The following is a 24,089-nucleotide window of genomic DNA, read 5'->3' as shown; positions in this document are numbered from 1 at the left end:
AAGTAGGGATTCCTACTGTTACAAAATAATGAAAATGAAGGTTCATAATGGAAATGCTGATCAACTATTTATTTCACCCATGCTAGCTAGACACATAAATGCTCTCAGACAGTCTGTAAAAAAAGAAGCTTTCTTTGATAAACTCTGCTTCCGTAACCAAAAATGAATGACCACCTTCCCCAGCTTTTTAGATCAGTACAGATATAAGCATAGAAATCCCTATCTTGCAAATTTCCTGAATTCCCAGAATAGTTTTGAAGTAGGAATTATCGTAAGTCATTAGTGAAGATGTATTATAAGAAGTGCTAATGAAGCAGGAATTACACTCTTTACTTTTTTATTATTATTATTTGTTATGAGACCATCCTTTGAAGATGTTGCCAAGGCTAAAATATAACTGCAAAGTTAATTTCCTCTTTTCGGGGCAAATTGAAGGCATTTCAGATTATCTATCCAATACAAGCTGGGGAAATAGCAACCTAACCAAATCAAGTATGGTTTACACATTACAGTTTAGCAAAAAGTACTATCTGACACTTCCAGAAATTAGTCAGATATTTGGGTACAGTAATTTCTGTACAGCAGTAGGCCAGGGCCAAATATGAAATGAAACTCATCATTAATGTAAAATACCTTTAGCCTATGATGCTCTTAAGACTTTTTCATTAGGTCCTTTCAACAGGGAATCAAACAGCATATGATTCATGTTTTTGCCTTTTCTGGGAGTGGTTCCCAGTATAGTAAACTTTGCCAACAGGACCAAATCAGAGTCTTTAGAAGCATGTTCCAGATTTAGTACCATGACTCAAGTTACCATCTGGTTTTAAAGGGGAAAACCCTTCTCTGTGGAACTATTAACCTGACTTGTCTCCAGTCTAGACTAATAATTATGTTAAGGACTGAGTCCATTATCCACATAGAATGGGTGGAGGCTCTGATAAACCAGTAATAATAGGTGACAGACTAGTCACCAAGGATTGTTCTTACCTACTTGCTTTCTTATAAAAGGGAACTTTAGGCTCATTCAAGAATTCTGCTTCCATTAGGACCGAAAAACCGTGTGCTTAGTTCCATCAAAGGCAAAGGACTGCATTTAGTGTAGTGCCCATGAAACAGGAAATTGAATGTTTTTCAACAAAGGTTGACCTGCTCCTGTAGATTTTTGTCAACACTGCTTTTATTCAAAATGGGAAGCAGAGTTCCTCTAATTGTACCATTCCAATTCTTCTCATTGCAGCCTTTTATATATTCTAATGGACCCATTCATTTAATATATGATTTGAAAAAAGTGCAAAAGCAAAACAATTGTTGAGGACTGGAAAGAAACTGGTAACTTTCAGTAGAAAAAAAATAATGCACAGTTCACATCCACAGGGTGACAATTCTGAAATGCGAGTTTCCTAGACCCCTTTTCAGCAGCAGGCCTTGCACAGGAGCAGTTTTCACTAAGAACAGCACGCAAAGAACTTCCGGCAGGAATCAGTGGCACCAACCTCTCCCCTGACGTAGGGAGTGGGGGATGTGCTCTCGGGTGCCATCTCCTGGCACTGGGACCATCCACCGGCTGTTCCAGCGGCCCCGTTGTGTGCAAAGCACTCGTGTGTCCGAGTACACAGGTACATACATGCGTGTTTAGTCTATTCCCATTTCAGTCACTCTAGAGTAGCACAATCCAAGAGTGTCTTTCAGGCTGGTTTTAGAAGAGCATGCTAATGTACTATTTATACAATCATGTTGGCATTCATCTTTAATGCACGTAGTTAAGGCTACTGTCCAATATCCACAAGCACGAGTTCAAATCCTTTTGCCAACCTCCCTCAGTCTATTCAGAGCTCTTAAAATGTTTTTTCCAATTCAAAAGTGTTAACCAAAGTATCTAGTTAGGGAGAAAAAAACTCTTTATCCCATCTTGAAACAGGCAAGAAGAAAACAGATTTTCAAGCATATTCTACAGTCAAAGGAAAATAAACTGTATATAGTACTATTACAAAATATTTGAATTATTTTCTTGCACTATCCTTTCAAATATCTCAAAGAATTGCAAGGAGATTGAGAAGCATTGTTATCACCCTTTTTCAGAGAGGGAAACTAAGAGAGGAAACTAAAATGTGGCTATTTTATTTCTTACAAATAAGAAAATTACTTGTTACTGAAAAGGAAAAAAAATATTTCAGGAATATGCACTTCTACATACTGTTTTTCAAATCACCATTTAAAATGGCATATTTGAACTGATTGCTTTCGTATTAATTCAGGACGTTGACATTTTTAAGTAGTTGCACACAAATGTCTAATGAAAGATAAATTTACGACCTCTTTGGAAAATAGTGCTGATATCTAACTTAGCAGAACTATGTCAGAAGTAAGAGCAGTTACCTTCATATATAGTATAAATTCCTACCATAAATTAACACTACAAAATGAAACACAATCAATTTCATACAGAGCCATATGCAAGGGGCCCAGAACAATGACCACTGAACCACTATCAGTCTTCAGCTATCAGCTTAGCTTCAGGTTTGGCTTTCTTTCAATAACACAAATATATTTAACATTAAAATACCTAAAAAGCTAGAGGCATCATCATCATCATCAAAGTATTATTAGAAACAGCAATTTGCATGGTATGTTTCGCTCCTATGCAGCAACTAAGTTCTAAAAGATGACTATGCTTGTAACCACTATTCAGTTTTATAATGACTTTGTAACAAAAAGTCTTGACAATTCAAAATGATGTTTTTCTTTCTCTTCTGTTCTCCAAGGTAACCACTCTAACAAGAAGCAACAATCCTAAAAGACTGATCCCATTTAGCGGGCAGAGATGCTCAACATAGATACAAAGGAGATAGAAGAAAAACTCCAAGACGCAGTTAAAGAAAGCAAAGATAACTCTGAAGCTCTTGAAGATACCCTAATGTGAGTAGTAACTTAAGAAATGGACATCACTGAAACAAACAAAAAAAATAATCAGTAAAGATCTAGCCACAGGGCTTTGTCTTACTGAAGATGAAAAGCAGTGTGCTACAGTCCCCACAGAAGGGTAGTAATTGGTGTGTTGGGAACATCCAATACCCATCCACTCTATAGCCCAGAGCACTGAGTGTATGTTACACAACCTCACCCTTCCCAACAGCATTAGCTTGAACTCTTTCCAGAGTACTGCCTCTGTCACTTTTAGCATGCACTCAAACTTGAGAAAGTGACACTTGCACAGTGACATAGCACAGAGTTTTCTATGTAGCCCCCAGTGACCTAGGAATAAACCTTCCCACAGCTCACCATACGCTGATAGGAAAGATAAGATCACTGAGAATGCAGAACAACTGTTTGCACTGTGACAAAGCTAAACTAGATGGTGCCATTCAAATAGGTTACATCTGACTGAGGGTAGAGTTAGGGCTGTAGTCCCATCGTCAGGCAGGCTGGAAACATGGCCAGAGCATTGCATGGCCTTCTTTTGTCAAGCTCACCACACACCTCTCCGTTAATAAATAACAATGCCTGTTACAATTTGGCCTTAACAGGCTTTGACAGTTTGAATTTGAAATGAAATTGTATTCATTTTAAATAGCATCTTGCTGCAATACAAACATAAGTATTTAATTATTAATGTATTTTTCAAGACTATATGGATCTCCTCTTGAAATTGCTGAAGTCTGGGGATTTTTTTAAATTTTCTTTTCAATAAAAACTTTGTTCATTTATTTCCTGTCAGGTAAACTTGACTGTTCAAGAAAAAACATTATACTTGCCCTCCCAATACTAACATTCCATTACTGATTCTGCCACCACAAAAAATGAGCAAAGAAAGCTACTGGCCTGTGATTTGGAAAGTCCCTTGCCTGCCATAAGCTGTGCAGCTGTAAATGCAGCTCACCTGTAGGCTCTGTTCCTCATTTGTGAAGCAGAGATAATAGTTACTCCTTGCTAGTTTCACAATAGTGTTGAGAAGTAAAACACAATAAACCTTTAGGAACACTGCAGTCATAAGAAGTAAAGTAACAAAGGTGAAAAGCCAGGACGTATTTATTTTCATGGAGGAGTGCTACTCTCAGAGCAGTAAGGCAAACATCCTTGTGTAACAACAGATAGGGTTGGTTCCAAGTGAGATGCATTCAGCCTGTTGCTTTTAACATAGTATTGTTTCTGTTGCTAGCTTTTCAGGACTCTGTGATCAAATAATTATTGTTTCCTTGGCTGACAACTATTTTTCTTTTATTAGTAATACTGACCTTTGTTTATTCTTCTTCCTCCCATGGGAAATTTCAACACGCCTTCAGAAGGGATGTTGTATGACTCTCGTTAATAATGGGATCCCTCCCTTTCTTCCCAGGAAAGGCTTCTCTTTCCATTTTTTTCCCCTCTATATTTGTAGAGAGGAACACCAAGTCAAAGCTCTGCTGTGTTCACATTCATGTGATCTGAACAAGATGAACAGATCAGCAGTTCTCACACATTTGCCTAGGAGACGTACAGCTGAAGAGAGTTCATCTCAAACACCACTGCATTTAAACTGTTTGACATTCATTCTGGCAATACTAGCAACAGACCCCATAGAAAAGTAGTGTATACATATATATATAGTACATATACATTTTTGAGGGGTTTTTCTTCCCTTAATGCAGCGAGTGTTTTCTTGGATTTTGCATCCTTCATTTCTTGGCTCTTTTCCTCTTAATTTCCTATTTGTTTTCCCACCACGCTCTTTCCTTTCTCACCAATGCATGCATTTTACTATCTGTACCAAATACTGCTCACTCACAGCCTATTTCTTGGTGTGGCTTTCTATGCTTTAGTTACTTCTTCACCCCCCCACAGATACCTGATCGTCTTCTTTCACATACATAGTTTATTTTGCCTTCTTGTCATGAACTACTAGCCTTTGTCCTAGAAAATCCTTTTCTTTCACTAGGTCATCATGTACTTCTGTCATTCTCATTTGTAGCCCCTAGCTCCACTACTGGCAGCTCCTGCTGACGACAGATGTCTCACAATCAGCTGCAAGCCTGCTCTTGGCTTCAAGCCTGAGGGAAGCTCCAGACTTTTTTTCACACTTGCTCTTTACAGTAGCACTTTTATACAGATGCAGCAAAGTCACCTTTTCTTGAAGTACAACTTAGAGAATTCCAGGTCTCTCTGCACCACCAAGACTGAATACCTGTAGAAACAGCCTGAGAAAAATTGCAGACAATGCTATCCAGCAGGGTGAGTAAGTATGGATGGCATTTTGCCCTGGAAGTCCTGTTTTGAGCAGTCAGAGCATGTCAGTGCATTATTCCATTACCTAATATACACAGCAGGAGCTCCAGAACTGTGTGCAGATGAACTTGCATCATACCAGTCTAAGCTATATACATCCTCCCCCACCATCTAGTGCAATACTTTCATCTCTTCCCACGTTTCCTGTGCCATTCAACCTCAGTATTATCTTCTCCTATTCATTTCTTCCATTTACCTTTGGCCAGCCATAAAGAATACATAATTGTCCAACATGGAGCTAAACGAAAAGAGTCTAAGGTGTGCTAAGTCATCAAGCAACCAGCAGGAAAGTCTACAAATTCAGATTGGCTGGATATTCCAATGCTATACACATTTAGATTGGCCTGGTGCCTATCTATCAGATGCTGGCAGCCAAACACCACAGCCTTGTAACCTGAAAAAAATGTCTTGAGGGGCTATGTCTGTACAGATCCAATATACAAACTAATTGTATCAATTATTGTATATTGTATTCTGGCCTGCGCTTTCTGCTGTACCTATGTGCTCCTGAGCAAATAAACCAACACCGAAGGACTTGCTAACTTAGCTCTACGTGATGCTACTGCATTGGCAAGTAGCACTTAGCAATAGAAAGCCTGTGAACTAAGATAGCAGCTGCTGAGAACCAGATGTCCATGCGACCTACGTTTGGCAGGAGCTTTACTTTCCACTAGCTCTGACCTAGTCCTGCAGACTGAAGCCCTAATAGCAGACAGAGTTCCAGAACACATCATCCAATTTCACAGAAACACAGAATGGTTCAGGCTGAAAGGGATCTCCAGAGGTCATCTTCTCCAATCTGCCCTGCTCAAGCAGGGCCACCTAGAGCTGGTTGCCCAGACTATCTCCAAGTATGAAGACTCTAAAACCGCTCTAGACAACCTGTGCCAGTGCTGGGTCACCCTCACAGTAAAAAAACCTGTTTATGTTCAAACAGAACCTACTATATTTCAGTTTTTATTTCAGACTTAGTCTTATCCAAAATTAATCCAGGTTACACATTTTGAGACCACTCCAAATGCAATCAAATGGATGTTTGAGAGATTTGCTTCAGCAGCAAAAACATAAGTCTTTATTCCTAGCCAAAATGTTATTGTAGATTTATTCAGTTTCATCTATACAACTATGTTCTGCCACTCTTATTCACAATCAGCAGTGCCTGACTTTAACACCGTATTTCTTCAAATATCTTAATACAGTATGGGCAGTTTGTTTTTTTTCCCTTAGCTGCTTCCAAAAACAGGACACAATGCAAAATACAGAGAACTCTCCAAGCACAAATATACCACCACACTATGCATTTGTGATGATTTAAACAATTGAAGTATATATTTCATCCATTCAAAAGTTGGTAATACTACAAATAAGAGATAAAGAAGAAATATTGATTTATTCCCTTCCATTTGTTTCCCACATTACAGAGATTATATCCTAAGAATTTGAAAAGCCACAATTAGCATCTGTGACAGAAACCTGAAAACAACTTTACCAAGATTCATCAAGACAGCCCTGTTCTAGTACTGCTGAAGTCACGGTTATGGTTACAGCTCTGTGGCAGATCATCAGCTGGGACAAGTCACCCAGATCACTCATGAAAATACAATTCAGTCTGACCTGCAGAATTGCTATCGTTGCAGTTTAAAAATTATCAAACCATCTGCAGACAAGTACTACTGATATCACGGCTAGGCTTCGCGAACGAAGATTTAGGAAGGTTCTATCCACATTTGTTACAAGCACGCTGGTGGCTACTGAGGCCAATACGAGATAGACATGTCCGATTGCAAAGGGCACAGCAGAAAGATTCCTTAGGTTGTATATTCTGCAAGACAGGGTTCTTTCTGCATTGTCTTTTCTACTCGACTACTGATATAATTTAGAAATAAAAGACATAAAGAACAATAATAGAAGCACACAATACATGCCAAACATTTTTAGTCTTCCAAAAAAAGTGAAGAGATGCTAATGAACACTAATGAAAACTCCCAGAATGATGGACTTCAAAATGTCTGTTTTCTCTCTAGTATTTTATTTCTCTTCAGATCAGTAAGAAAGACCTCTACAAGTAGAGGCTCTGAGCTTTTGCCATTTTAGTGAGATTTTCTCAAAAACTTAAAAAAGTTTAAAAGCTTCTGTTAAAATGAAACTGTACAATAAAATTGCATCACGCCCAAAAGCTTTGTTCCTTCAACCTTTAACCTAACAAGTCAAGGAAATTAATTAATTAATCAGTTTGCAAAATGAAGTGTTACTTTTGTGAATACATGAGGCAGAATTTGGCATTCAGAAGACTTCCTGCTAAACTAGCTTGCTTTATGTAGACAGAATATTTGTCTTACACTTTTTAACAAAACATAACTGCTATTTTCTGCCCATTAATATGTACAAGTTTTAATTTTAAAGTTCATCAATTTGCATGGTGGTAAGAAAAAAAGAAAAAGGTTTCATCTGACCTTTTTTAATAAAATTTTAACAAAATAGCTGTTAACATTCAAAAATGCTTCAGGGTCAATTCCCATAAATTGTGGTAGCATTAATTTAATTTTTAAGTGTAAGTAGGATGGTTTTCCCATACCTGCAACCTTGTTTTTATCATAAACAAGTTGCTTCTTGACTACTTTAAAATAAAAGTAATCACTCCCAGTCATTTTCATACTGAAAAAGTGGTACTGCTAGAGATGTTAGTGTGTCTAAAGAAATAGGAGGGGAAAACAGGAAAAATTCTGGTTACAAATAAAATATGCAAAATGTTCTGGATATAAAATGTCCAGAACAGCATTTAAATCAAATACTTTTCTTTTTTCCAAAATTAAGCAAGACTTAGGAATTCATAAAATACACATGCTAACGAGGAGTCACCAAGCCAAGAGGAAATTCTGTACAGGGAGGTGTGGCTGTCGCCCTGTTAAAGCCAAGATGTCTGAGTCAGCACCACAAAGGTGGCATCTTCATCTATTCAGGAGCCAAAAATTGGGAGTCCTCTCCTGAGGCAGTGCCTAAAGTAGCCTTTGAAGAACAGAACACTACTCACTCCTTTTGAAATGCAGCTGCTGTGGGAGGGGGTATGTTATGCAACACCCAAGGAGTTATAGCACCTGCCAAGTTTTGTGCTCTAGCTTTCAAGATTAACCCTGTCTCTTTCCTCATGATTATGTAACAAAATTCAAAACTAGTCCTTTGAATAGACTGAAATCCAGAGCAACTTGCTCCCGCATCCAGAGTACCACAGACGTTAGGTTACAACCATGTTGCCTCCTGCCTCTGAACCTTTATTTTCTCTTGGTCAAATCTGTGAGGACAGAGGGGGACTTTGCCCTTAGCTCCCTTCTCACCATATTCCAGCCTAGACAGTGGCCTGGTGATTAACATATGGTCATGGGAAGGAAGAGACATTGATATGAATGAGGACACACCTGAATCCCATTTTCCTGCTTGTCCAACTAGTCTAACCACTATGCTAACCACTGAATCATGAGCAACCTGGTTTTGAATAACAGTGTTCATTGCTACTCTGTTTTCTTTTGTTCATGTTTTTAGTTTTGTTTTTTTTAAGGAACTATCCACGTATCCACATTGGATCAGTCCCTCATGAGGCTTAGATGACACATCAACCCATTTCAGATTGGCTTAAGTCCCTAGTTACACATACCAACACCACAACTGCTACGAAGTCCTTCAGATAAATGAGAATATGCTTACAGAATTAAAGTAGCTCGATGACTGTGCAGCTGCTGAGGAGGGTTGGTTGGTGTCAGTCTTAGACAAAACAAGTCGTAGGTCCATACATACTTATATGTGATCTTAAATCTGCATATTTCATACAGTATCAATGATTTTGAAAAAAAATACTGTGAGAAAAAGGCACAATGATTCATTATGCATCATTATGGTTTGCAGATCAGTGTCTCAAGCTGTGGTAAAAACTTTTATTCACCACTTCTAATAGCATTCAAGAGTTTTCATTCAGGACCTAAATAGATTAGGCAAGGTGAACAAGGCAGGAGAATGAACATTCCTTTCTTTCTTCTGTGTAGAAAGAAGAAAGTAGTCCAAACATTAAAAAATTGGTTAGTGGGCTTACATAAAACAAAAACCATAAAATGTCCTCTGACATTGATAACTAATGTAATATTTAAATTACCACATTGATCATGATTTGGACATTTTACTAAAAATAAGTCCATGTGGGAAAGAAAATAGATATTGTTTTAAATTAATTTGATTATCATATATCCAAACACTAGTCCTGATAACTCATGCTATGTCTTTTTGCATATCCAAATTACAAAACACTTCCAACAGCAGTCTGTGCAGTACTGCTCATTTACAAGTACATGATTATCAACTGAACATGCAGAGAAGAGGAAAAGAGTTATTTTAGCTAATAACTATAGTTATATATACAATCTGCTCAGCCTTTATGTATAGGTACAATGTGAAAAGCCTTTTCATTTATTTAATTTCTCATTTTACAGGGTTTCCTCTCCACTCTTGCAATTAAACTTTTTTTCCCCTTTTTCAACAGTCCTTTGCAGCAGCAGTCTTAATGATTTATTCTCTCAAGTCTTAGAAAAGATATTTCTCTTTCTGTCAGGTGTTCCAGGCTCCTGCCATGTCTTCCTCACAACTGTTCTGCCACTCTCCTGGGTAGATCATCTCCCTACCTCTGCAGTTTAGCAGCTCAGAACTCCATGGCACTGTTCAAAGAGAAACAAAGCACCTGACTAAAAACGGATAATACGCAACTTTGGCATTATGTATAAAAAATAATGAAGTTAAAAAGTGATTGATACAAATTCTACATCTGTACAGCTTCTGTGACCTACAGATTCTGTGACATGAATTGCAGCACTGACTCATATTTAAAATAAAAAAAATAAAACTACCTGTATTCATAGTTTCTGACTTTTAATAAACTCTGGCTTAAACATCTGCTTTGAAAGAACCAATACACATTTAAACCACTTTTTTCCCTTACAACAACCTAGCTCTTCTGTGCTACTTCTGCCCTCTTACCACTGTGAGACAGGCTACCCCAGATGACAGCAAATTATATACCAAACACCTTATCCTATAATGCTCTTGCTTTCTTCCCCTGCTTACCCTCCAGAGTTCTTTCATTTTAGACCCGTTACAAAGATCTCACATCCAGCTGTGCCACACTAGCACAACCCAAAATAATCCACCTTTAATCTCCCAAAATTCCTCTTGACCCAGCTAATGACAGAAGCAGCGGTGTAAGAAAGAGCAGGTATGATCTGGAGATTGTAAGAACACAGTATCTCCATGGTGCTACCCCTAAATGCCTATGAGTTGAGAGATTTCATATGATGACAGTAGCCAAGGTAAAGAAGGGTGAGGTGCTATAATTATGGTACAATCTGGCTGTCAAATAAGGTATTTTCCAACTCTAAGGCAACAGTTTTAAGAAGCAAATTATGCATTTTAATATACTGAGATATATTAAAATGGAAAAAAAATGCAAAAACACAAGAGTGGATGGAAATCCTGTATAGCTAGTAAACTGTGAAAAAAACCCCACACATGGCATTAAAAACTCAAAAATTCTAGTATTATTTAATCCAGAAAAAAATTGTATGAGTTTAAATATTTAAAACTTTGAAGTGAAACTAATAAAGGAAATTACCGTCTTCTTTTTTAATTAACTGAAAACAAGAAATGAAATTATGTAATTATCAAGGCTTTTAAATTTAGTATTTACTGAAAACTTCCATTCAGTACTGTAATTCCATATCAATTGTAATCACACTTGGGGAAAAAAACCTCTAAATATTAATATTTTACTACTAATAAGTTGGGAAATATAAGATTATAGAATTAAAAAAATACCCCAATCAAATAACTACCAAGCTTCAAAGTAAAAAAGAAATCATAGACAGAAATGCTTTTCTACTAATTTTTCAGCTCTCAGGAATGTATTTTTTAAGGGGAAAAGGAGCTTTTTCCAGAAGAACCAGAATTTAGTCCTCATAAATAACAAAGTGAGCAGACTAATGACCTTAACCTAGTACAAGTATTAAAAATCTTGTGCTCTTATTACTACGGGAGCTTAAAAAAAATGAGATGGAGCAATACAATAAGGAATTGGAGAAAATTATTTCATTATACTATATTATATAATTCCTTAATTCCACGCAATCCACCATAATGAATTGTTCTCATAAAATATTACATATTGCATTTTATAGCACTGATGAGTCAATATAGATGAATAGGAATAAAATTCTGCAGATGAAATTGGTATATCTTCAGGCAACCAAGCTGCTAAATACAGGTTCTGTTATAGTGATTTACCAAGGAGAAAACTCAGTTTATGGTAAATATTTTAAAAACTCATTTATACTTATGACTGCAAAATAAGTAGTTCTGCCCCTTCCCTCTGCTATATTCCAGGTCAGGTTTGGTACATCCAATATATAATGTAGTAATAAAAAAATTATGATACATTTTTTAATCAGAACCTGTTGGACCATATGAATTTATAAGCTTCAGTACACAATTGTAGCCAAGTTGCTACAGGAATCATGCCAGTTAGAAACTCACCTACCCGGTCAGGGTCTAAAAGGTCTGATTATCAACTTCCTTAGTTACCTGTTGCATGAGCTTCCCAAGGCTAGGGACAAACAAGTGTGGCCAGGGTCTGTGACTCTGGAATTCCTGCCATGCTGGTTTGACCCTATCCACTACATTGCTGTTACTTGCAAAGTGATCTATCCGAAAGATGTTTCCATTTTATTTATTTTTTGGTACTCATTAGATTAAGTCTGAATTTCAAAATAAGAAAGTCTTCCTTCAAGAAAAATAAGGCAAGTCAATCAAATTAATTAGAAGAAGACCTTTAAGTGAGATTAGATTTTGTCCAGTGACTTAAGGAATGTTTTGCAAACCATACATAAACTTAGTAAAAATATTTACCTATTAAAAAAAAAAAAAGACACAAGTTGTGAAAGATATCAAGGAGCTAAAATTTCTGCTCAAAGTAAAAAGTGAGATTAACTATCTATAGATTGCACCAGTTTACTGCAATCAAGAATAACACCAGTTCTCAACATTGTTAGAGCAGAAAATTCTAAAAATTACAAGGCAGAACTATGATAAAAACATCTTACAGAGATGCCTACAGAACCACTAGTTCATACTCTCTGCATGACCTGAAGCGTTTCCTTTGCCTACAGACTTGTTAACAACAATGGACAATAACGTCTGCATGTAAATACACGATAAATACAGCCAAAACAGACATTCAGTGTGCCACACTGGACATTAGCTACATGGAAACAGACCCCCAGGACCCTGAACATCTCATCAGCTGGACCAGCACAGCTGGATTGATGCTGAAACCGGGATTGACAACACCTCAGGGATGAACCCTGGAACCAGGACTGGTTTTCTCTTTTCCCTTTCTTTTCCTTTTTCTTTCTTTCTTTCTTTAATTCATGTCTTTCTCTTTAATTCCTCTCTTTTCTTTCACCCATTATCCAAAATGCACTGCCGTGTACTAATGTAGTAGGTGTAGGAACTAACACAACAACTTCCACACCAAGTGTGTAATTTACTAATAAAACTTCCTGTTTGTTTGCGGGCCCTCTGAGTTTTGTTGTTGCTTTCGACCACATAAGCATTTACGAATCTTAGGCGCTTCCTTCTCTTTAAGGGATGGGTCGCCATAGCGATTCAACAGTGGGATCAGAAAAAATAATTTTCACAATTCCGGGGGGTGGGGGGGGGGGGGGAGAGGGTGCTAATGTTTTTCATAACTTCCCTAATAGATTCCTTGTGTCCCCTATGTCAAAGCAAAAAAAAATCCACAGACCGAAAAAAAAAAAAAAAAAGAAAATCAGCTAAAGAAAAAGATGTCAGTGCCCCGCTCGGGGTTCGGCCGCGCTGCCCGCGGGTTGCCCAAACAACCACACCGGGGGCCCCGCGGCCCAAAGGACCGGCCGGCCGGGGCGCCCCGTCGAGCGGCGCTTCCATTGGCTGCCGAACATTGTCGAGTGCTCTCGGGCTTCTCCGCCGCATCGCCGGAGGCGGCGGAAGAGGGGGAGCGGCTCGATCGCGGAGCGGTGTATTGTGGGGCGGGAAAGGAGAGTCGCTGCTGAGCTAGGGCCGCCATCTTGGCCGCGTCCGGACTTGCTCCTGCTCCTGGGGCCTGTTCCTTCTCCTTGCAGCTCAAAGCGGAGGGAAGGGACAGGACGAGGGGCTATATCGGGGGGTGCTGATGCGTGCAGAGCCTCCTCGCACCTCTCCCGGGCGCCGCTAGCGAAAGGGGCGGGGGTGGTCGAGCGGTCGTCGGCGCGGCCTCTCCTCTCCGCCGGGATGGGTCGGTCCCGCAGTCGGAGCTCGTCCCGCTCTAAGCACACCAAGAGCTCCAAGCACAACAAGAAGAACCGGAGCCGATCGCGGTCTCGCTCCCGGGAAAAGGAGCGGGCGCGTAAGCGCTCCAAGTCCCGGGAGAGCAAGCGGAACCGGCGCCGGGAGTCCCGGTCCCGCTCGCGCTCCAACACGGCCCCCTCCTCCCGCCGCGACCGGGAGCGGGACCGCGACCGCGCCTCCTCCCCCCCAGACCGCATCGACATCTTCGGGCGCACGGTGAGCAAGCGCAGCAGCCTGGACGAAAAGCAGAAGCGGGAGGAGGAGGAGAAAAAAGCGGAGTTCGAGCGGCAGCGGAAAATGTGAGCTCCGGGCCTGGGCCGGGGGCGAGGGGGCAGTGAGGGATGGGGAACGAAGGAGGGTGGTCTGTGCCCTGGTGCCTTTCTCTCCGCGCCTTCCTCCTGCGACAGGGCCGCCTGCCGCTGGGGTACAGGCGTTCGGGCCTTCGCTGAGGCCTAATGAGAGCCGGTTTTCCCGCCATCCGCCCCTTTCCCAAAGCCCGGCTCCCTCAGGTGCGTTCGGAGCCGCCCACTCGGGGGCGAGCCCCCCGCACGCCGCCTCCCCAGCGCCGGCTCTGCCGCTTCCCATCCGCCGGCGCTGCTCTCGCTCCTGCGCTGCTCCCAAACTTCCCTGTGCGGCGAGGCCGCGGCGCCCGAGGCTTTGTGCTGCACCGCCCGCCCCTCCCCGCCCTGGCGTGGGGCTTCTTGTGCGTCGAGCGGAGACATCTGGAGTTGCTCGGTTGAGGGTTTCAAGAAGCACTGTGAAGCTATTATATTAACACTGAGGGATTATTTTCTTGGCAAATGGGACAGTGACAGGTTTGAAACCTTGTCCCTTTTCAGTTTACGTTGTGGGGAGTGTGGCTATTTGTTGAGTCTGCTGAGATAAATTCTGTTTTAATAAACGTTGGGTATGCACTGATGTTTAGCAGCATAATGAGTTATGAAACAGACCTTTAAGCAGCACAGAGGAGAATGGTTTGAACAGTTGTGATCAGCTGATTCTTCTTCGAATGCTACCCTTGCTCATTGGACCACCTAGACCAGAAATAGCACTTGTTTATATGAGTGAAGTCAAGTACTCCTGTTAATTCTCAGGTGGAACTTTGAGTTTTATTTCAGCACTGTCGTTCTCATGAAATATTAGTTGACGTTCAGAAGGCTGAGTGAGCCCGAGTTATCACTTTCATGTTTGTTTGTTGATAATCTCCTTTGCTAACTTGAGATTTTGACAGCAATGTTGTCAAAAGCTTCCCTTGTAACACAAACACAGGTTAAAATTGAAGGGTTTGGAGATACTGATCCTAATTTTGTGGTTTATAATTTTATTCAGTACCTAAATTAAAAAAATATTCCATCCATTCCGTATCTTCAGTGATGAATTGGAATGTGCTTAACAATTTGAGAATATAGTGAATAGTTTATTTTAGTGTTTCACAGCTGGTTTAGTTCATATGTAAGTACATTTTCTATTTAAGTTAGTTTTGAAATTTTAAAATGCTCATGAAGTCTGTGTAGGAGGAATATGACATTTGAGCGATATTTGCTACAGAATAGTAGACTTTTGAGGAAGAATCAGTGTTGGAAAAGATTGGGCATGAAATTTTCATACTTCTGGAATACCCTTTAATTTTAAAAAGAAAAAGCAATAAAACCTAATACAGTAGAAAAGTATGGTATTTGAGTAAGTCATCTCTAAATTGCGTTACGTATGTTAGTGTAGACTCATATTAGTGAAGGAAAGAAGTACTTTCTTGCTGACTGAATAAACTAGGGACAGTTCATATATTGAAAGTGACTTTCTTCTTCTCGTGTCTGTTCAAATCTTAATACATAGCCTAACTTCTGTTCTTTCCTATAATGCTCATTTTCTATAAAGGCCTTGCAAGTATGACTTTTTCCCCTCAGAAATTTGCTGACATATAAGTGGTTTCTTTTCTGCAGATTTCATAAAATTAGTCTTCAAGAAGGAAATGGATCATACTAAAAATACTTTTTTAATGTAATGACTTATCTTTTGCTCTGGAATCATCAGTAGGCCAGGATGATAAAGTTATACCTCTGTATGAAATACTGTAAGTTTGTGTGATTAAAAAAAATAGTATAAACTACAGAATAAATCATTGAGATTTATATCTGTGTTTATAATTTAATTTCCTTGATGAGGTCAAAGGCATTGTAATATTATCATTGCCTATAAGTGTTAAAAAACACATTTGATTGGTTTAATAAATTTAAATGAAATTTGTTGGGGTGAGAAGAACGAAATGTTTGCAGGCACAATGAGTACATCATCCATTGCTGAGGATATTTGAGAATTTATTTCAGACATGAATGTCATGGGTATTTTTGTAACTATGCACTACCTTTATTCAATTAATTAACTTTTGTTCTGGATTTCCCAATGTTAAACATAAAGCTATGATAGTTGAATAAAACACGAGAATATGAACTTTCTGACAGTCTCTTTCTCTAGAACAGCCTCTTAGGTACGCTAAGCAGTATTGGTAAAGGACAGTGAGAGTACTCGTTGCTGAATAAAACCTTGTAAGAAGAAATGAAAACCTTTTAAAATAAAAGAATATTTAGTATATAAAGGATGTTTAAAAAATTGTCCAGAAAGGGTTGTGGCTTGGCAGAGATAGTGCTGTATCAGAATGGGGGTGTTGTATTTTTCTGGATGGTGATAGTGGTCTAGGTTTTTTGTTTGCCTTTTGTTGTCTTTTTTTTTTTCTGAAAAAGTCACCTCAAGGTATTTTATGTCTATTTTGGAAAAGTGAATACTGGCCTAATGTGCCCCCAGGTAAGATGGCTGTCTCTTAAGGAATGTAAGAATAAAATTTGTGTTCTCAGGCCAAATGATTGAGTTGAGCATTCCAGAATTTTTTACTGAAGTTAACTTACTTGAGTACACTTCTGAAAAGATGACAAATGAAAAGGGGGAATTGGGAGCCTTTCAGCTCTGTATTTCCCATGCCTATCTAGATCAGTAGTCCATACTTCATCATTTCCCAAGGTACATCTTTGGAAATTGTACCTTGGGAAATCTAAAAGTTGGTAAATCCTGTAACTTTTTTTTTTTTTAAATTAGTTGTTTTCCAAATAAGATAGATTAGGAAAGGTTTTCCAAATGAGATAGGAAAATGCAAGCGTTATGAAAATGACGGGATATGAAGATATTGCAATTGTAGTTGTTATTCTAAATCATGCATTTTTGTCACTAACAATCCAGAAGATAAGTTTTATAAGATTGTTCTGTACTTCACGGAATACTTAAAATGGAAGTTAAATGTCAAGTTTAAAAGCAACAGTCTTCTCCGCAAAGCCCGTAATAATTCCAGATAAATAGCACTATGTAAAATACAGCTATACAGTATTCACTGTTCATCTTTGGATATGTAATTGCTGTGTTGTACTAGTGATTACTACCTGGAATTTTTTTTCCTACATTTGGTAATTAAACTGCAAATCTAGCTAAACTCTTTGTATCCTTAATGAAAACTTAAAACAGCAGTCAGGCTAAGTGATAACACTGCTGCTAAACAAAAATAAAGACAAGATGTTTAAAAATGTTTCCAAAACTCAGAACATGGAAAGCTGTAGTTCACAAGGATTTATTTAGCACTTGGTATTGGTATAATTTATTTTGGATAATTACAGTAGGAACAGAGTGCTGCATTAAAAATCTTGAGGAGAGCTGAGGTACTCAAAATTTGATAGGTAAATGATTGGATAACTAGATTACAGCTATACCACTGGAATTCTAGTTAAAATATTCAAATCACAAATTTTATTTCTTCTGTCTTCTATTTTAAGTTATTAGTGATGAGTTTGGTACCTCTGAGGTGGTAACTATAAGGCAAGATTTTACAGGATGTTATTGCTACACATGGCTGAAAATTGAGACCATTTGAAGTCCTAAGGATAGTCAAAGTTGGGTGGGATTTGGATTTGGGGGGGGGGTGTGGTTGTTGTTTTGTATTTTGAGGGGGTGTTATTTGTTGGTTTGGATTTTTTCCCTTTTTCCCCCCTAATTATGATGAAGAAGTAGTATGATTAGGTATTCTTAATCTTAGTCTGTTAGTATATATAGAGATGCTAAGTATGGTATGGGCTGAATGGATTCCCTGTAGTAGGAACACTGATTGCCTGAATATTCACTTTCTTTAAATGTAGGTCAAAATATTCTTTATGTATATAGTTTGTGTATAAGATATAAACTTTTCAAAAGTTATTTAGTAGCGTGGCTGATGCTGGGTATTGAAGGAGTTCGTTTCAGTGCAAACATTCTTTATTGATTAAAAAGGTAATCCTCATGTTTGCATTTTGTAGTCGTCAACAAGAAATTGAAGAGAAACTCGTAGAGGAAGAAACTGCTCGAAGAGTGGAAGAACTTGTGGCTAAACGTGTAGAAGAAGAGTTGGAGAAAAGAAAGGATGAAATTGAGCGAGAGGTTCTCCGCAGGGTGGAGGAGGCTAAGCGCATCATGGAAAAACAGTTGCTCGAAGAACTCGAGCGACAGCGACAAGCTGAACTTGCAGCACAAAAAGCCAGAGAGGTAACGCTCGGTCGTTTGGAAAGTAGAGACAGTCCATGGCAAAACTTTCAGTGTTGGTTTGTGCCTCCTGTTCGGTTCAGAAAGAGATGGAATACAGCAAATCTAATTCCCTTCTCATATAAACTTGCATTGCTGCGAAACTTAATTTCTAGCCTATTCAGAGGAGCTCACTGATATTTAAACAGTTATTCTCCTAAAACCTGAACAAGGATACTTGATTTCTAATGGAACTGACCTACATATTTCAGAATTGTTTGAAACTTTTGCCATGGCTGCAGGATTTATCAGCAGTCCTTTCATTTTTGGGGAAGGGTATTGAAAAACCTGTAATTATGTATCCTTCATTTGTTTCATTTTGTTTACCTAGACTGTAAGAGGCTTTTGCCTTCAGTCAGGCAAAAAGCAGGGTCCAGCAGTGATCTGCAGTACCTGTCTTTAACAAATAGGTTTCTTATTCTTCATTTTAAAATGAACATTTTCCTTGAGCATACATTGGACTAATTCTGGGACTTCGAGCATAAGCCCATTCACGTCTTCATGAAGGATCTCTGTCCAAATCATTATACCCATTCTTAATAACTACTAACAACTCCTTTTTTTCTCCCTAGAAGTTATAAAAGAGCAGGTTGCCCTTGTCTGAAGTCAAGCTGAACGTGTGACTTGGGTTTTTGGATTTTTTTGTTTTGTTTTGTTTTTTTAATCAGCAGCTGGAGCAGAAGCTGAAAATGTCTTTCTGTGAGACAGTAATTTGCTACTAAAGGCTTTGATGCCTGCCTGCACCAATCATTCCAGGATCCAAAAGTTTCAAAACAAACTTCAAACTGTAAAGGAAATCTGTGCTAAATAGTCATAAGTGTTGAATGCTTTTTTCATTCTCTAACTCCTACACAGTTTATTTTAAATTAATATTTTGATTGGCTTACAGAAGGAGAGACAGTAGCAATGCAGCTTTCCCCTCATACTAAATGTGACTTGTCAGTTACACAGTATCACTTAATTAAATGAAAACAAATGGAATGCTGAGTTACAGTAAATATTAAAAATATTAAATTATACTTTTTTTGCAAATTCAGACTTTAATATGAAAGAGTTTACATTGAATTTTCATGTTCATAGTCAGAAAATTCTTCATATATAGATAGAGATTTTCATGTGATCAGATGGATGACTCTTTTTAAAAAGTATTTTTGCTATTGTCAATATCATGTGGAGAAGTCTCATCAGTTCTTTGTAACATATAATAAACCTCCATGCCTGGAGTGAAGTGTGCTAGCTAGTAGCTCGTTACTAGTCATAGTAAGAAGTTTTCATATGCTTGCTTTGTTCGTATTAACTTTTTTTTCTTACACAGACACAAACCTCTGGCTAACTTTAAATTCTCCAAATATTAAAATAATTTGGATATATATTATGTGAACTGAAACACCTCAAAAACTTTCACGCAGTCTTCATATTTGAGTTGCATAACAGAGTTCCATAAAATTCACCAAGAAAACAACAATTACAAGGCTTTATTTCCTGATCTTGCCTTCCCTGGACTCCTGAATTCCAAGTTCATACTGCAAACGACAGTTTCAGCTGTCTTAAAATTGTCAAAATACTGAATGTTAAGTCCATTCTCCCCATGAAAGAAGCCCATAGCTCCATGAAGTATGGATTACCATTTGTATTTTTCACTAACAGTAAATGTATTTTTCTTATTAATTGTTTGCCTTAGGAATGATTTACATATTTTTGTTCCTTCTTACCATAAACATCTGCATTCCTCAGCTCAGCCTTCCTTGTATGTTGTTTCTTTATAAATGGTTGAGCTGCTGATGCAGGTATTGCCAAGCTAACAGTACAAATCATTTTAAAGAGGAAGCTGGCGCGTATGGCAGCCGAGGAGCACACTCTGCAGGACACTGGACAAGACAGTAAATATTCAACTTTTAATGCTGATTAAAGGAGTATAGGTAAAGAATACGTAGGTATACTTAATTGGTGAGACAAACTATTCACTTTATTTATATTTTCTATATTACTTTTTAATTTGGTAAATACTATCCAGTTTTTGTAGTTGTCCTTGTTGATTTGTGTGATATTAAAATTCTAGTAATAAATTGTCAGGATTCTATGATTAGGGAGGGTTTAGTTGGTTGCTGTTTGGACTGGGCGGGATGATTTAAATTGAGTAGTAGAAACCAGTTTTAGTGGCTGCACAGTTTACCATTGTGAGACAAAATAGGTGGCTGTAAAGCTGCCACTTTAAGTCAGTTCACAAAAGAATTCTGAGAAAGATTAGTGAACATGCAGAAATGAATATTTTACTTTACTAACATCTTGCCCTGTCCTCCCCTTTAGGAAGAAGAGCGTGCAAAGCGTGAGGAACTAGAGCGAATACTGGAAGAGAATAATCGAAAAATTGCAGAAGCACAAGCTAAACTGGTATGTGAAGATGTAGATAACCATTTTGAGGGAAATATAGGTGTCTGCTAGATTTGAAACACAGTTGAACAAATCCACGCTTTCTAGAGTTTAACTTACCCATTGCTGGTTGTATCAGTAGCATTGCTCTCCTTCCCCTGAGCATAAAAGACCAGATCCTTAGCAGTAACACTATAGTTCTGATGCTGTTAATTTAGAGGGAAATCGCTGCCTTCAGGATTTAAAAAGTCTGTTTTAACTATAGCTCATGGGGAAGGTTGAAGTAAGTTTGCAGACATGTTCAGCTTCAAATGACTAATTCTGTTTCATTGAGCAGGACAAGTACAAACTGGATTTGAGTTGAGTATAATGTTGATGTAGAAGTGCTGAAAGGGACTTTCAGCATAAGCTTAAGATGTCTAAGTAGAAAAGTCTAGCATATGTTGGTCTTCGAGACCATTTAATCAGGTGCCTGCCAAGTGAAAATATTTAATAGGATTGATCTGATTCTAATCATTTGATGATAAGCCAAACTAAGCGTCTTCTAAGTCCTAATTGAACTCTATCAGCTTCAATTGCCCAGGTAATTACACCTCTTTCATGTAAAAAGGAGGCTTCTTAAAACTCTTTGCTTGAACTACACCTGCTTTAGATCTCTTTCTGTTTTACCCTTTTCTCAACCTTATATGGTCAAAACAGGACATAAAGAAAATTTAAAGTATGAACTGATGTAATGAACAAAATAAGCACCTTTAGAAGACCACTGGAAGAGCTGTAAGAACTATTGGTCAGTGTAAGGACTGACTAGTTACAAATCAAGTAAAGATGGGCTTGGATTAGGAGGGGTTTTTAGATGGGTTTTGGAGCAGGGAGACCTCTGCTTACATGTCGGGATATCTTTAGATATCTGTTGTCTTCCTTAATTAAATATAAAGTGTTGTTTGCACAGCAGTGCTGAAAAATACGACATGTAAGCACTCAAGATTTCAATACATTAGCTGTAGAAAGTTCTCAATGTTTCTTATAAACTCAATTCAAATAACCATTTTATAAATAGTTTCACTGAAACCAACTATGGCATCTAGCTCAGGCAGAACTGCTTACATACCTATGCAGGATTGGACCTGTTTGGAAGTTAATATGGACTTGTAAATTGCTTTTATGACTACAAAATATGCTGGCCTAAATTTTATCATTTTCTTACATAGGCTGAAGAACAATTGAAAATTGTTGAAGAACAAAGAAAGATTCATGAGGAGAGGATGAAACTAGAACAAGAGAGACAACGTCAGCAAAAGGAAGAGCAAAAAATTATCCTGGGCAAAGGAAAGTCTAGGCCAAAACTGTCCTTCTCCCTAAAAAGCCAGGATTAAATTTCAACTCTGAACTCCTAAAAGAAAAAAAAAAAAAAACACAAAAAAAGGAAAACAAAAAAAACTTTGTATGGTAGCTTCATGTTGAAGTGTTTTTGGTTTTTTTTTCTTCTCAATTTTTTTTTGTCTTTTTTGAAAGTTGGAAAGTTAGCTTGTTCTAATAGGGGCTGTGCTCTGCAATTCTTATTTTTTTTTAAATTTCCATTAAGTTAAACCCTTATCAGATCATCATTGCCTTTTAGAGCATAATCTGTTTTCACGAATTTTGTTTCTGTATTGGTGATCTGAAGCAAGTCATGTCACTTCATGAATTGTGGATGATCTAATAAGGTTTTACTGACCTACTAGTCAGAGTTTGACTCTGATAATTGACAGAACTTTATACTGGGTATTGCTGACTTTTAATGTTTTTTTTTGAAGTCAGTAAATACATGAGTAAATTGCCATAGTATTACTGGACCTCTGCGGTTTATTGTTAAATCAGTGTCCTATGATACTGTCCCGTTGTTGCGCTTGATGTTCCTGATACAGGTAAGGAAATAGTTTGTCATTTCTGCTATGAATACATAGAGAGCAGTATTGTCTCTGTTAGATTTGTTTTTATTACATTGACAGCATTCAACCAGCGTTCCCCATTGTGTAAATAAACCAATTTGCTGAATAAAGTGAAAGTCTTAAATTCATATGTTTAAGTAAATTTTTTTAGTACACTTCTATAAACAGCTATAAGAGTGACAATTCACATTATTAAATTCAAGACTATAGTGGTATTTTTTTAAATTTTGCTTTAAACTATTGTGGCTTCTCCTACTTATAATGCAAAATTACACACGGTAAAAAAATCCCTGCAGTTGTGAATGTTTTTGATGGCTTCTGCTGTTTTTATGAATGTTGGTTTTTATTCTGACAGAGACTTATTTCAGCTGTAGTATCATGTTTAAACGGCTGTTCGGCTTACTGCACTCAGACCGGTACTTCGATATCTAATCCCCTTCAGTTCACCTCATAATATAGTATATTGTATAAGTTAAGGTCATTACCAAATAATGAATCTGATGGATCCTCAAGGATTTAAAAATGGAAGTTTTTTCTCCCAAAGGACTGGACTGGCTAGTATACTTGAAGTGACAAACAGAAAGTGAGACTCTGTCTAAATATATTGTTTTAGCCAGAAAGCAACTGTTATTCATATACAGATCTTGAATATTATCCATTTATATATACAGGTTTTATTTTGAAAAATGAAACTAGAGATTGAAAACTATATATAAATCCCCTTTTTGTATATAATTCTTCTACCAAAACCTGGATTACTATAGCTTGTCCAGTTCTAAAACTTTCTTTTCCTGTCAGCGTGCAACATCTGTAGTAACCATAAAATGAAAGTTACCAATAGTTGCCTAAGCATTTGAATGTCACTGGACAAAGTCGGAAGTAGTTCCTGATATTCCCAAAGGGTCTGTTTCTGTAGATTTGGCAAATTAAATGTGGGAGCAAGTTGAGTGTGCCACTGAAAGCAGTATTCAACATGCTTTGTATGAAACTGGGGCTTGGGGGATAGACTGATGTGTATCACTTTGTCCAGCATGTCAAGAAAATGTGAAGACGGTAAAATACCTACACTATTATTGTACTTAAATTTGCCTATATATTGTATTACAAAAGAAGGTTAAAAGTTGCTTAATGCATAAAAACAAAAGCTGAAGCCAAATAAATCATGTACGTGACCTGTTGGCAGGAGCAGGCTGTATTTAAAGATCAACTGATACCTGTATTTCTAAAACAGAAAACATCCCCTGTTCCCTTATGAGAAACAAGCTATTAAAAGTCAATACTCAAAACAGACCTATGCAGTTTCATTTCCTCTTCTAAAAGCAAGAAGCTAAGTAATCATGTGTGCAGCTGTGGTATCGAGCATTTTGTTCTGCATCACATAATTTGCTGCTAAATAGCAACTTTTGTTCTCCACATATAACATTGTGTAGGCTTAGACATTACAAGGTTATTTTCAGTCTCACCTCTAGGGTTTTCTTGGACAAAATGTTCATTCCTAATGAGATTGCCCATTCTGCCTTTTCCCATTTCATACCTGTTTCTCTTTCC

The 24,089-nt window shown here is 37.9% G+C and overlaps 1 protein-coding gene across 3 annotated transcripts; it reads left to right on the top strand.

The window, feature by feature from the left end:
- Positions 1-13,346: 13,346 nt before the first annotated feature.
- On the top strand, positions 13,347-23,831 carry ARGLU1 (arginine and glutamate rich 1). Of its 3 annotated transcripts, XR_001920476.1 has the most exons (5): positions 13,347-13,952; positions 17,982-18,207; positions 20,066-20,123; positions 20,551-20,634; positions 21,822-23,831. XR_001920476.1 is itself a non-coding variant. In XM_008922660.2 (4 exons), the coding sequence occupies exons 1-4, from the start codon at positions 13,597-13,599 to the stop codon at positions 21,984-21,986; spliced, it is 831 nt and encodes a 276-aa protein (XP_008920908.2). In that variant the 5' UTR covers positions 13,347-13,596; the 3' UTR covers positions 21,987-23,831. The 3 variants fall into 3 exon arrangements, 1 of the variants encoding a protein (XP_008920908.2); XR_001920475.1 differs by having other exon boundaries at positions 20,066-20,634; XM_008922660.2 differs by lacking the exon at positions 20,066-20,123.
- The last annotated feature ends 258 nt before the right edge of the window (positions 23,832-24,089 follow it).

Source organism: Manacus vitellinus, unplaced genomic scaffold (assembly GCF_001715985.3).
Source record: "Manacus vitellinus isolate BGI_N305 unplaced genomic scaffold, ASM171598v3 scaffold_2_pilon, whole genome shotgun sequence".
Taxonomy (NCBI): Eukaryota; Metazoa; Chordata; class Aves; order Passeriformes; family Pipridae; genus Manacus; species Manacus vitellinus.
Note: the sequence above shows the minus strand (reverse complement) of the source record. Positions and strands in the feature narration are given on the sequence as shown.

Excerpts from the sequence above, each read along its gene's own strand:
- ARGLU1 (XM_008922660.2), top strand. The coding sequence starts at position 13,597 with ATGGGTCGGTCCCGCAGTCGGAGCTCGTCCCGCTCTAAGCACACCAAG. Across the intron at positions 13,953-17,981 it reads TTCGAGCGGCAGCGGAAAAT|TCGTCAACAAGAAATTGAAG; the intron begins GTGAGCTCCGGG and ends TGCATTTTGTAG. Across the intron at positions 18,208-20,550 it reads CAGCACAAAAAGCCAGAGAG|GAAGAAGAGCGTGCAAAGCG; the intron begins GTAACGCTCGGT and ends CCTCCCCTTTAG.